General features: G+C 39.6%; 1 protein-coding gene across 7 annotated transcripts in view; it reads right to left on the bottom strand.

The window, feature by feature from the left end:
• Positions 1-15,324, bottom strand: part of CERS5 (ceramide synthase 5) — a 30,162-nt gene extending 14,838 nt beyond the window's left edge. The window contains exons 1-2 of one of the 7 annotated variants that reach the window (XM_079139809.1): positions 14,961-15,067; positions 13,876-13,953 (exon numbers count right to left, since the gene is read on the bottom strand). In XM_079139809.1, the coding sequence (XP_078995935.1) occupies positions 13,876-13,919 (44 nt within the window). In that variant the 5' untranslated portion in view covers positions 13,920-13,953; positions 14,961-15,067. The other 6 variants (XM_079139811.1, XM_079139808.1, XM_079139810.1 and 3 more) reach the window with 6 other exon arrangements.

Genomic DNA, 15,324 nt, shown 5'->3' on the forward strand with positions numbered 1-15,324 from the left:
AGTAAACAGTAGCTATGGTAGGGGGTGTAGCTCAGGGATATAGCGCTTGCCTAACATGCTCAAAGACTTGGGCTCAATCCCCAGAACTGAGGGGAAAAAATAACTTTTATTATTTTCAGTAGGAACAGATACCTCAGTCTGGGTACTCACTGATACTTTCAGCAGGTGACAAGGAACCCTCTTTGATATTACAAGTACAGGTCTATACCTTCCTTACATGAGTGAAGTCTCAATTTTTATCATTATTTCTATCTGGACCTTGGAGTACACTTTAATATTCTAGAGTTGTGTTATTAGCTCACATTCTGGCCTCATTAGTTCACAGAATTCAGTGAAAAACATTAAGCTGCTGACATATGGTTTCAGCTGAATGCACCCTAAAAACATTTATTTGACAAATACTTATTGAGCACCTATTTTGTGCTATAACATGAAGCTTTACGATCTTTTCAAAGGACTTGTGACTGGAAAACAATTTTTAGAAATTTCTGATAAAAAATTAAACACATAGATTTAGTTTCTCATTTAATGAATTACCTTAATGAAGAAAGTAAAATTTGAAACCCCTCTTTTCCTTCTATTTTTCCCTGAAATCAGAACTTAAAAAAAAAAAAAAAATCATTTTACATCATACAAAAGGCTGGTATTTGGTATAACCTATGAAGTAGGTATCTAGGCTGGTCAAATTCCTGATAAAGAGCCTGGCATTAATTCTTTTTATTAAACCAGCATTTCTCAAAGTATGGTCTAAAGATCCCTGAGGAATCTTGACCTTCAATGCAAGGTCAAAACTATTAAAACTATTTTCATAATAATTCTAAAATTTTATTTTTCTCATTCTCAAATTAGTGCTGTGGAGTTTTCCACAGATTACATGACATCTCTCAACAGACTGAATGCAGGAGCTGACATGAGAATATAACTGCCAGATATTAAAGAGATTTACAAAAATGTAAAATAATGTTACTCTTCTTATTTTGGAAAATAGTTATTTTTTCATAAAATGTTATACTACCATATAATTAGTTCATTATTATATTTAAATGAAGTAAATATATATTAAAATTTTTCATTTTAATTTATAAAGCAATTAGATATTATCCACATAAACAAAAATTCTTTGGGATAACTGTTAATCTTTTAAGGTTGTAAAGAGTCTTAAGATCATAGTTTGAAAACTGCGTCTGATGACATTTGAGAAATCCAACATATCTTGTGATTTTTTTTTCCCTTTAAATCTGCTGCCCAATTTTAAAAATAATTTGTCAGAGAAATCTTCCCTTTGCTGGTAGGTCTGAATAAGTAGGCATTTAGTGGCCTATGAAAGCTATTTCTTTCCAGCTGCTACTTCAGAACATGAATTTAATAGTTCAACATGAAGGTAATACACTTGTCCTGCTTTGTAGAGATCATTTCATTCTAACTTTTCCCTGCTCCCTTAATACAGGGCAATAGCTTTGAACTTGCACTGGCTTTGAACTTGCAATCCTCCTGCCTCAGCCTCCTGGATTACAGGTATGCACCACCTTGTCAAGCTATCCATTCTATCTTTGTGACTTGTTGCAACATCACTGAAGGACATGAATTATATACAAATTTGAAAGTCCAGATCAGTCAGGCACCATGCTGCACCCCTAAAATCCCAGTAATTTAGGAGGCTGACGTAGGAGGAGTGCAGGTTTGAGGTCAGTCTCAGCAAGCTAGTGAGGTCTACAGCAATTTAGTAAGATCCTGTCTATAAATAAATAAATAAACACATACATACATAACGCTGGGCATGTAGTTCAGTGGTGAAGTGCCTGAGTTCAATCCCTATACCAAAAATGCAAAAATCTACATCAAATTTCTTAATTGGTGTATCATGGTAAACAATACAAATGGGCTACAGTTATGCTAAGATATTGATTTAGTTTTCAGGGTGACACATGGGGTCTGGGGTAGCTTGGGAAACTACGTTAACTATACTGCCTCAACCAAGGAGAATAAGATAAGCATCTTGGAGTAATAGATAAGTTTTGTGTATGCTGACCTTGAAGTAGCTATGGGATATTGAAGCAGAACTAAGAGACAAATAAATTTGAAAAATATCGTATGTGTATATATGTATAATGTATATCTATTCATACATACATATATATTTTCATGGAGCAGGGAAAGGGAGAATATGTTTAAATAGGAATGAATGAGGATTTAAGTGGTAGTTAAGTTTGTAGGTGTGGATATGATTACCCCAAAAAAAGTAATGTAAACTTAAGAATTGAGGTGATAACCCTGGTAAATACCAGCATAAAAAGTGAATTCAGGGAAGAGAAGGCCAGAGGTGAAGTTGCATCAAAAAGGGCAGAGATTGCTTAAGTCAAAGATTTCAGTATCCAGTAGATTTGGTAATTTGGAAATATGTGGGAATAGCCAAGATTCTCAAGAATCTGGGATAAGAAGAAAAGGGACTACCTTCAACCTCCTGCAATAGAACCACTAGATCTAAAGTTAATCACATCAAAAATTAAATCTCTCTGGGCCTTGAAGCTATTCTCTCCCACCCCATAAATAATTTTTAAAATTATTTTTTAGTTGTAGATGGATATGACACCTTTATTTTGTTTGTTTATTTTTATGTGGTGCTGAGGATCAAACCCAGTGCCTCACACATGCCAGGCAATTGCTCTATCACTGAGACACAACCCCAGCCCCCACCCCATATTTTTTTTTATTTTTCATAATTTTAGTTTCAACCCCCCCCCCTTTTTTTTTTTTTTTTTTTGGTGCTGAGGATTGAACCCAGGGCCTTGTGCATGCAAGGCAAGCACTCTACCAACTGAGCTATCTCCCCAGCCCTAGTTTCAACTTTTTTAATTTTTATTTTTACAGACTGCATTTTGAGTCATTGTACACAAATGAGGTACAACATTTTCACTTCTATGGTTGTATACAATGTAGATTCACAACATTCAGGTAATCATACATGTACAGAGGGTAATAATGTCTGTCTCAATCCACTATTTTTCCTCCCCCCATGACCCCACCCCATATTTTTTAATTGATGCTTTATAATTGTATACAAAAGTGGGATTCATTAGTATATATTAGTACATACACATGGTGTACAGAAATAATTTGGCCAATATCATTTTCCCTTTCCCTTCCCTCTTCCATCCCTTTCCTCTACTCTACTGATCTCCCTTTAATATTCATGAGATTCCCCATCATACTTTTCCTTTTTTCTCTTCAGCTTCCACAGAAAACATACTCCATTCTTTTTTTTTTTTTTTCCTGAGGCACTGGGTATTTAACCTCACTAAATTGCTGAAGCTGGCCTTGAACTTGAGTTCCTCCTGCCTCAGCCTCCCAAGTAGCTAGGATTACAGACATGTACCACTACATTCTCTTCTTGATCAGAAATTTCATTTTATTTATCTATTTTTTTCTAATATCTTCAGGCTCACTCTCAACTTGTTCCTTCTCATCACATTTTAAACACATTCAAGTTTTTCCCATCTTAAAACAGCTCTCCCTGTCCTTAGCACCTTCCGGCTTTCTCTCACTGCAAAACTAAAGTTCTTAAAAAAGTTGTTCTTTCCTTATGATTTCTCTTCAACTCTCACTCATTCCTCAACTCTCTGACCTCTCTGTTTATGTCCCTATACTTTGCTGAAGTTGCTCTTGCCAAAGTCATCAATGACCTACTTATTGTGAAACCAAATGAATGTTTTTTAGTCTTATATCTTGACTTCTCCACAGCATCTCTTTTGAAGGCTTTTTTCCTCTTGGCTTCCTTACTGCCATTCTTTCCCTAGTCTTCTCTACCATTTAGGAAGAACTATGCTGTCTCGTACATACGCACTATTAACTGAGTCACCTAAGACATGTTACTTTCTCTGCACTTAACTTTTCTGTAAAATGAGAATAATAATAACAACAACCTACCTCACTTAATTATTATGATTCAATGTTTAGAACTTAGAACAGTACCTAGGACAAAGCAAACACTTATTAAATGCTAAGTACTGGTATTACTATGGGGTTGTCTTATGTCTTATGTTATCTTTCTGCCTTTTCCTAAAGCATGATGATTCCTTAGCATTCTTTTTAGGTACTCTACACACTCACCCTTGGTAATCTCATTTAATTAAAGCAGAGGACCTCAAAATATAGTTTGCAAATCTCAGAGGTTTCCTGAACACACAAAACTTTATAATAATATGAAGACATTATTTGTTTTTTTCACTGTGATGACATTTGCAATGATGATGCAAAGCAAGGGTATATTAAATTTACAGCACTTTAGCCCCATCAAGGCAGTGGCACCTAACTATACTAGTAGTTATTGTACTGCTATGTCCTCTCAATTTAAAAAATGCCTGGGGTGGATGTGTAACTTGGTGGTAAAGCACATGCTTAGCATGCATGAGGTTCTGGGTTTAGTCCCTACACACACACAAAACCTATTTTGCATAAAATGTCCTTGACGAAGGGACACAGATTTTCAACTATATGAAATCTTGACCCTTGAGTATATTTTTAAAAAGTATTCTGTGATAAAACAGATGATAAACAAAGTACTTCTGTATACCAAAGTATATGGTTGTCTCAAGGAAATGCAGCTCAAGAGGCTGAGGCAGGTGGACAGCAAGTTTGAGGCCAGCCTCAGCAGCTTAGCAAGGCTCTAAACAACTTAACAAGACCCTGTCTCAGAATAAGAAAATTAAAAGAGCTGGGGATGTAGTTCAGTGGGAAAGTGTCCCTGGGTCAGTTCCCAGAAACACAACAACAACAAAGGCATTTGCATGATTGAGTTGCTAAGTTGTGAGCTATGACTGAGTTGTGAGCTGAACTAAATCCTCTTTATACAGCACTATTTTTACCTGAAAAAATGACTGACAAAACTAATGTCATTAGTTTTCTGGAAATGTCTGATGTCTGATGTTTTCTGGAAAAAGAATATGAGCCTGTCACTTCAAGAAGAACATTGTTGGGCTGGGGAGATAGCTCACTTGGTAGAGTGCTTGCCTTGCAAGCACAAGGCCCTGGGTTGGATCCACAGTATTACCTGACTCTGAACAGACTACTTCCCAATACCTTCAAGATTTTACTGATGAGATTGGTTATAAAATTAATACGATCTTTTAATATTGTATAATGAAATGTTTTAACATGTAGGAAATCTGTATAGCTCCGTGAATCAGTAACGCAGTAATTTTTTTTTTTTTCCAGGGTACTGCAAACTGAACTCGGGGCACTTGGCCATTGAGCCACATTCCCAGTCCTATTTTGTATTTTATTTAGAGACAAGGTCTCACTGAGTTGCTTAGTGCTTCGCTTTTGCTGAGGCTGGCTTTGAATTCGTGATCCTCCTGCCTCAGCCTCCCAAGCCACTGGGATTACAGGTGTGCCACAGTGCCAGGCTGAACCAGTATTTTCAAAACGACCCATCTATCATGTCCATTCAAAATATAATATAGTATCTCATGTGCAGGAACAGAACAGGATCTAGGATAGAAGAACCTAGTGATTTACTGAGCTCCCCACTTCCCCCAGGGGCCTCAGGCTCATCAGTACCCCAAGGCCTCCAAGTACATCTAGTTCTCCCAGACTTCTCAGTGCTTACAATGCCCCTAGTACTCCCAGGTCTTCTAAGGAGTCAGTGGCAGGAGCTCACTGTATATAAGGAATAGCGGTGCCAAGTGGAAAAACAGTTTCAGAGGAACAAGTATCTGACCTACCAGGATCAGATGGCCCAGCTGAAAGGCTCAAACTGAAGGAGCACCAAGTTCAGGTCTGGTTGAAGAATCACTGGGCTAAATCATCTTGACAGCAACTTCTGCAACCAGAACAATCTTTTCACCTGGGCTGTGTGGCCCTGGGGCAGCTACTGCACAATCCCTGGTCAGATCCCTGCCCTGCTAACCTTGATCTGATGTTCCCAGTGGCCCCAGGTTTCTGCAGCCTCCCTCAAACCAAGCCCTTGGGTAGCTTCTCAGCAGCAAATACCGCCACATCACACCGTGGTGAGCCCTGGGTGCCCAGGAGGGTCTCCCAGCAACCACAGCTGCAGCCTGGCCTCAGGGCCCCTACATCCTGGACCTCTCACCCGACAATGCATTATTCCCATACTTCAGGAGCTCCTCTCATTCCTAGGTCCCTTCCAGGAGCTCTTGGTCTCTGCCATGACATATGCAAACCCAGAGGGATGTGGCACTGCAAACAAAGACAAATGAGGCCCAGGACATTACTGAATATACAAGGGTTCTGTGGCTGCCAGTTCTGCAGGTCCTGTGGGGCCTTGAAGCAGCAGGTCCTTGTGTTGGCTACTTTAGGCCTACTGAACATATGGTCTCTCCAGCATGCTGAATGGAGGTGGGCATTTGCTGTTCTCACTGAGTGGACTCTGCTACAAACGTCCCCACCTTGCCATCTAGGTTACATGGGAACATGTCTGTGGATTTCCAGTCTAGGAATGGAGTTGCAGTTCCCAGATGCTTTTCCATCAGTCAATGCTGCCCATGAGCTCTCTAAGGGGCTGTGAGCTGTGCCCTTGCTGGTCAGTGTCCCTGCAATACTCAGTATCATGAGGTTTATGCAACATTTGCTCCTCTGCAGGTTTTGCCCTAGTTTAGGTTCTAATATTAATTTCTTTAATGTTTTATAGGTTGAACATTCTCACATGGACATGTGGAATTCTTGTTTAGGGTCTCTATAAAATAGATTTTGTACAGATTTTATTTAATATAACATTCTTTTGTCAATGAATATAACTGTAACCTCTTTTGTGCCTTGTCTTTTTGCTGAAGGATTTAAAAAAAAAAAAAAAACAAAAACAAAAAAAAAAACCATAATAAAGACCAAAAGATTTTAAGCTAAGAACCTGAATAGCTCATTGATAAGATTTCAGATCCCACACTGCAACCAACCTTTAAGAAACAACTACTGTCAGGCTCCTTAGCACTCACTTGTAATCCCCAGCTACTTGGGAGGCTGAGGCAGAATGACTGCATTTGGGTTCCAACTTGGGCAACTTAGAATCCCTGTCTCAAAATAAAAGGGCTGGGGATGTAGCTCAGTGGTAGAGCACAAGACTAGCAGGCATGAGGTTTTGGATTCAATTCTCTGTACCACAAAAACAAATAGCCCCAAAACAACAACAACAAACTCTACTATTTAAGATTTGGTGTAGTATCAAAGAAAAACATCAAAATTATCTGAAATGGCAATTAAAATTCTTCCCCCCTTTCAATACTATATCTGGGTAAACCAAGCTTTTATTCATCTACTTCAATAAAAACAACATTCTAAAAAAGAATACAGAAACCAGTGAGGAGAATCCACTGTCTTCTATTAAATCAGACATTAAAAAGATTTATAGTGTTGTTCTCACTAAATATTCTTCCTTTGGAAAACTATCTATCTTCCTTTCTTTCCTTTTGTGGTACTAGGAACTAAACCCAGGGGTGTATTCTACATCCCCATTCCTAGCCCTTTTAATTTTTTGAGGTTGGCCTTAAACTTGTGATCTTGCGGTGGTCTCCCAAGTAGCTGGGATCATAGGCATGTGCCACTATACCCAGCTTAAGGGAATTGTTTTGTTTTGTTTTTTAGTTGTAGATGGTCACAATACCTCTATTTAATTAATTTATTTATTTATATGTGGTGCTGAGGATTGAACCCAGTGCCTCACATGTGCAAGGCAAGCACTCCACAACTAAGCTACAACCCCAGCCCTTAAGGAAATCTTAATAGATAAAAATTAACAGAGACTGGGAGTGTAGCTCAGTGCTATAGCACTTGCTTCACATGTGCATGAGATCCTGTGTTTAATCCCTAGCACTGTAAATAATAATAATAATAATAATACCAGAAACAGTTAAGACTATCTAGATAGAAGCAAAAGGATCTACAGTAATAGATGTGTTTTTCTCAAGGAATGTTTATAAATTAAATCCAATCATTCTAGTATACAAGAAGACTTCTATTGAAAAGAGCATTAGTCTGGTGCAGTGGCACACACCTGTAATCCCAGCTACTCCGGAGGCTGAAGCAGAAGGAAAGCAAGTTTGAGGCCAGCCCAGGCAACTTTTATGAGACCCTGTCTCAAAATAAAAGAAAAAAAAAAAAAAAAAATGGGCTGCAGATGTAGCTCAGCAGTATAGTGCTCGCCTAAGACACAGAAAACCCTAGATTCAATCCCCAGTACCACATACACACAAAGATAAAGTGCCAAAGTAATAGAAAAACACATTCATTCCTTTCATTAAACATATTTACCATTTTTAAATGGCTGATTATGCAACTTAATGCATTTCCTTTAAATTGAAACCACACATACATACATGCACCTGCACACAGAAGAGCCAAATGAATAGATTACAGAAAATGGGTAACAAAAACTATTTCTGAAGACATTTTACTATCCTTTATAGTCTAACAAATAACTGTCAGTAAGACACTAAACCTGTACTTAGCAACTGTTTAAAAGAACTGAATCCACTTTTTCCAAACTCCCTTATCATCTTGAGCCTACACTTATTACACTATATTTTAACCATGGATTTTTTTGGCTCTCTTCTTGAGGGTATAAACCATGACTATTCACCTTTTGATCCTTAAGCACAAAGTTTGATATCTGTTATACAATGAATTGAAGAATGAAGAGACAAACAAATGGGCAAAAAATTAATTCTCAACTAAAAGATGAAGTATTTCAAGGAAATGTGCTACCTAATAGATGAAATTAAAACTCGGCTTTGTCCTTCTGGGTCATCAGATAACCTACCAGCTATGTTTATCAAATGTAGAAGGCCACTGATTCTGGAGAATCAGTAGAAATTCAAGCTAACTAACTTCAGTCTATAATCAAGAGATTTCCCTAAAAGAATTAAACACAACTGCAACAATGACATAGTTTGAGACCCTCTGTGCCTATGATTGACATTTCTAATACAGACACTATCCAAAAGTTAGTCTACAAGGAATACCCTTTTTAAGAAATCCTGTATTTTACAAAAGAGATACAACAGAGGGTGATTATTTTCATTGACTTATCAGGGCTGTGCAGTTCCCTATGTACATTTAAGTACTTGAAAAACTTGTTTACTGATCATTAATTACTGAGAAGAGGGCTGGGGATGTGGCTGAGTGACAGAGTACCTGCATAGCATATGCAAGGTCCCAGGTTCAATCCCTAGCACTGCAATAAACAAACAAACAAACCAACAAACCCATTAATTACTGAGAAGATATGCACTGAAAAAGAAAAATGAAAAGCAATGGTTGGTTAGAAGTCACTACCAATATTACTCAAAACAGAACAACTGGTTATTTAAATCAATCAAGAAATAATTTCTGAGATAGGATCTTGCTAAGTTGCCCAGGCTGGCCTCAAACTTCTAGTTCCCCTGTCTCAGCCTCCTGAGCAGCCAGGATTATAGGCATATGCCACCATGCCCAGCAATGTAAAATTTTCTAGTAGCCACATTTTATAAAAGTAAAAAAGAAACAAGTAAAATTAATTCTGATAATATATTTTATTTAACCTAATATATCCAAAACACTATCGTGTCAATATGTAAACACTGTAAAAATTAAGATAGTTTACATTCTTTTGCTTTTGAAATCCAATATATAAAACACATTTCAATTCTGACTTGTCACATTTGGAATCTCCAGGAGTCATCTGTAACTAGTGGTTACTGTGCTGGACAGTGTAATTCAAGGTAATTCAGAAGGAATTATTCTTTGCTTCAGTTTTTCCGTTGTTTTAAGTTAGAAATGGTTATCATTAACTTCTTTTGCAGTAACAACTCAATTAAATTTCCTAAAGATAAAACAGAAAGACATTACAGTACAAAGAGGTTACAACCCAGTGGATTCTTTAGAAGTTGGCTTTGAAAATATGTCTGGAGAGGAAGTCAAAATAGGTATACCTCCCCCTTTTTACTTTCTAAGTAAAGTACAGATTTCACTTCTGCCTTCCCTTTATTAATCTTTTCTTTCCTTATCTAGAAGACCCCAGTTTTCTGAATTAGGAAGTGGCTAAGGCAAAAATATCTGACATGTTTCTTTTCAGTGACAAATACATTGTCTCTAGGGATGTCAGGAACCTCATCTCAGGTACTGAGTTGTCTACAGAGCATCAACACCCACTGTGCAGAAAGGGCTGGGGAAAATTTTTTTCCCAGAGAGGAGGGACACAGAAAGCTTCTGACCATCTGGAACTTATTAAGAGGTGAGCTCTTAGATAAAAGCAGGCCCCTGTGGCCATCTTTTCCAATTTTGCTCTGCTGGATCTGCAAATCTCATTTAATTCTGTGATTTACAATTCATTAATGTCCAACAGATTACCTTTAGGAATGCAGTGGTGGAATGGGTTGTGTCTATGTCCCTTACAATTAAGTCAGTAGCTACGACCATTCTTCCCAAAACCCCTCTTCTGTCTGAAGGACCTACTAATACTGGGTCACAATGTGTGGCAAGATACAAATCTGTGAGGAAGGAGCAATCCTATCAGGAAGAGGAAAATAAGGTCTTCCTCCATGGAGCAGAAGTAGGGAGAAAAGTGGGAGGTGGGGAGGCAGTATGCAGCAGAGGAAGCAAGGCTTACAATAGGAAGATGAAATGAGTGGTTAAGAAACATGCAGAAGCCAGAAGATGTGACACAAGCCTGAGATCCCAGCAACTCAGGAGGCTGAGGCAGGAGGGTTTCAAGTTCAAGAAGAGCCCAGCAACTTAGCAAGGTCCTAAACAACTTAGAGAGACCATGTCTCAAATAAAAAGGGCTGGGGATGTGGCTCAGGAGTTGAGCGCCCCTGGGCTAACTCCCTAGCACATGCCTCCACCCCCTGGAAAAAAAAACCTTCATGAGAAAATAAGTCACTACTCCTGTTGTCAGTTACATGACAGGACAAAAAGTAAGCCTGTTTAGTCCCTAGTTACAGAAAATGGTATTGAGGTTATTTAGACACCCCAGTGACATGCCTTGAGGAGAGAGGATAGAAGTGGAGTAACAAATAAGCAGCAGCATATCAGGTGCAGGGAGCATTCCTGTAATCCCAGCAGCTTGGGAGGCTGAGAAAGGGGGATCACAGATTCAAAGTGAGCCTCAGCAATTTAGTGAGGGTCTAAGCAACTTAGTGAGACCCCCAGTCAAAATAAAATAAAAAGGGCTGGGGATCTGGCCCAGTGGTTAAGCACCCTGGGTTCAACCGAATACCAAAAGAACAAACAAATGAACAAACAAAAATAAGCAGCAGTGAGATTATACATCTACAATATAGTTTAAAATTAACTTTATTCTGGCAACATAAAGCTCCTATTCCAATAATATATTCAAAATAAATGAGACAATATAGATCTGATGGTATCAATATTATCATCCTACTTGATCCCAAGGACCAAGTGCTCAAGGAACTATTAAGTTTCAAACTGTTTATGATTTAGTTTAAGGGAGGCATGGTGGTGCAGACCTGTCATCCCAGTTACTCAGGAGGCTGAAGTCAAAGGATCTCAAATTCAGGGCCAGGCTAGTCAATTTCAGGAGATCCTATCTTAAAATAAAAAGGGATGAGGATGTAGATCAGTGATACAGTGTTTGTCTAGCATGTGCAAGACCCTGGGTTTGATCCCCAGTGCCACAAACACAAAACAAAAGAAAACATTTTAAGTCAAACCCCAACAAATTTACCTTGGATCACTTTTTCCCTAAGATTTCAATTAGCAATATAATATTAAAGGAAGCTAAAAGTGGAAGAGTTTCTTGTTTCTTTTGTGACAAGAAATGGGGTAGCATCGATATGTATATGAGGAAAAGGAAACATAAGAGATGTAGAAAAGTACACAATATGCAAACATGGTATGCATATTGAAAAATTTAACAACAGAGACAAAGAATTATAATCTCACCTCTCTCAATGAAACCAACCATCTAGATTATAGGTTACTTCTCTGGGCATCTGATGAACTGAACCTTTCAATCATTAAGTACTTAGTGATCATGTACTACATCTGAGGCACTGTATATGATACAGACTACCACGATGCAACCAGTCAACAGAGGTCCACAAAGGAAAATCTATCTTTTATGGTAGATAATAAATGCTGCTGTAGTTCTTTGTTTCGTTTTTGTTCCAGTGCTGGAGATGGAACATAGGGCCTCACACGTTAGACAAGCATTCTACCACTGAGCTATACCCCATTCCCACCTCTTATAGTTCTTCAGCAAGACAAATAGCTAGACACAAGTTTATTTATGGTCAGATGGCTTTTCAGGTCATCCCTATCAGACAAGGTTGAAGTTCTCTAGGGAATATGGAAACAAATAATAAAGGCTCAGTGTGGTTCATGAGAAGGAAGAGAAAGTAAGAACTAATCATAAATTCTATCTTCTTTGAGAGGGTCCTAAAACAATACAAATAGAGACCAATTATCAAGGGGGACAGTGTAAGACTCAATAGGAACAGCAGGTTAAATCTTAACACCTGAAAGAGGGTTTAAGGATCAGAAAAGATAGCAAATTATAAAGTGTAGAGAACACTGAGCTGGGGAAAATGACCTGAATCCTGGTTTGAGCTCTTCCCTAAGGTGAGTATGCAATCTCTGAAAAATTGTATGTTATCTTTCTTTCTTTCTCAGCACTAGGGATTGAACCTAGGGTCTCAAACATGCTAGGCAAATGCTCTACCACTGAGTTAATACCTCAGCCCTTCTTAAAGTTTTAAGACAGATCTCACTAAATAAATTGCCCAGATTGGCCTTAAATTTACAATTGCCCTGCCTTAGTCTTGCAATTATCTGGGATTACAGGCATGTGACACCTGACAGCTGTAAAGTATTTCTAAGACTTAGTTGGCAGTCTGTAAACTGTAACAGTTTATGATTATTACATGAAATTATTACTTCTAGAAATTAAGTAGGTAGGGATTTGAGAAATAAGAAAAAGTAGAAAAGACGATTTTTTTCTAGTATTTTGGGTAGGTTTTTAAAATTACACTCATAAGAATGGTTTCTATGACCTGTATGGAAGACCAGTACATATTAATCCATCAGTCAATTGTAATTATTAACTAAGGTAGGGGGTCTTATAGGGAACCAAAATAGCAAGACTGTTTCTGGGGTTAAACTTTCCTAAGAACAAACATGAAAAAAGGTTTTTGTCCTTATTAGCCAAGAAATATGCTAGACTGCTTTCAGCTCTGTATTCCTATCTACCTGTACTCCCCTGACACTGGAGCACCATAGAAACATTCAGATAGAATTCCCACAGAAAAAAGATCCTTTCCAGCAGCTCTGCCAGGGGATATATGGTCTTCAACCATCTGCCAGAACCCTTTGGAATCTCAAGAGATACATAATTTTATAAACGGGGCATTTATAAGCAACAAGCTATTTTACTACTAACATAGGGAAATTACCACATGTATATGAAAAGTACATAATCTTTTCTGATGACAATGAACTTTACTTTCCTATCTTGAATTATGTATTTTCCTTTATAGTGAGTGCATTTCTGTTTTTTCTTTTTCCTTTTTTTTTTTTAGCTCCCCTATACAGATATTAAGGAAAAGAATACCTGGATCTAGTTTACTCCTAAGAGAGACAAATGGTTTGTGTCTCCGCCTCATAAAAACGAATACAATGTCTATACTCATAAAAAAAACTGCAACATAAGGTTCAGAGGATCTAAAAAAGGCGTTTAGATCTTTGGGTTTCATTTGTTTCAGCTAAAAAGCATCTATATTTTGCACTTGAACATCTATCTGGTAGAGCATTTTGATGATAGAAGACAATATGAATAAAGAGACTGACTTCACATAAGTAAATTTCAAAAATTATTTTTGTGTCAGAAATAGGCAAATTAAAGTAGTAATAAAAAAAACAGATATTAACTTTTCAAAGAGTAACAGATTGTTGGGTCTGAAACATATTCCCATCCTAGAAAGGGCATTCCTGCATTAGTCATTTCTGCTGTAGATAAAGGTAAAAAGGACAGAAGACGTCAAAGTGTAACCTTCATTACCTGACACCTATGCAGAAAGTCGTCTCCTTTCCTAGAGTCTAAAAAGGTTTGATCGAAATCACAGCTATAAATCCACATTATAAAATCACCACATCAAATCCTCAGTGAATATCTTCATTTTACACAAAAGATATAATCTACCACTCAAGGTGAAATCACTTTTACCAAGGGCACATGGTTCGACAAACTACGTTGTGATTTCTCTAATCTCACTTAGAAGCTGGCTCAACAGATGTCTTCTAATAAACCCTATGGCTCCCATCCCTTCAAGACGACTGACCACTCCTCCTTCCATCTCAGGCCTCCAAGGACCGTTCTGCAGCTCATCTGACACCTTCCCGTACTCTGGAAGCCTGGGGCTTCACCACACCCTATCCCGACTAGATTTCTTCTATCATACCAACAAACAATACGTCCATGAGCTGACAAATCAGGGCTTGGGGCCTAACTAATCCTGTTTTCCTCAACTCAGAAGCTAAAGTGCCCTCACAAATTTTGAGATTCTCAGGGAACGTCTGGTGCTTGCGGTGACCCTCAGCGTCCACCGCCCCAACGAGCTCGGGCTCTCCAAACCACTTCCAGTTACCCGTGTCAGGGTCTCTGCCGGACTCACACTCAACCTGTTTCCTCGTCTGTAGGAGCGATGGGAGGTCGAGAGGCGGCCTACAAGATCCCCCAGAAACCGCTGGGATCTAAACTTGCAGGGGCCCGGCGTTCCCCTCGACCCTCACTCTTTCACTTGCCCACGCCCCACACTCCCGGTCTCAACTCAGGCTCCACGACCACCTCAGCCACGCTCCGAGCATCTCCGCCGCGGCCCAGGTTCCTTCAGCTTCCGGGCTTTCTCTTCAGTTCTGCTTCCGGCCCTCGGTCTTTGGCCCCGCGGCTTCCCGGGCCTGCGCGCCCCCGGGCCGCCCCCGGGCCGCCCCCGGCCCTCCGCGCTTCGGGCTCTCACCGCTCGAAGAGCAGCCTCACGGAGAAGACGCCCGCCGCCAGCGGGAACACCGAGAGGATGTGTCGGGCGCGCGGGTAGCCGTAGCCGTCTCCCGGGCCCTCCAGGTCAGCCCAGCTCACGTTCTGAGGCAGCCAGAAGCGTTCACTCCACAGCCAGCCCCACAGCAGGCCCAGGGCTCCTGCCGTCGCAGACGCCATCTTACGCCCGCCCCGCGGCCACTGCCGCCACAGCCTTAGCTACAAGCCACGGCCAACGGAACCCGCAGGGAGGCGGCCCCCGGGCGGGGCCCAGCCGGCGGCCACCCCCTTCCGGCCCCTTCTTGTCCCCTGCACCGCCCAGTCTAACTCCTCCGCAGGGCCGGGCC

This window comes from Sciurus vulgaris (assembly GCF_902686455.1).
Source record: "Sciurus vulgaris genome assembly, chromosome: 5".
NCBI classification, from domain to species: Eukaryota; Metazoa; Chordata; class Mammalia; order Rodentia; family Sciuridae; genus Sciurus; species Sciurus vulgaris.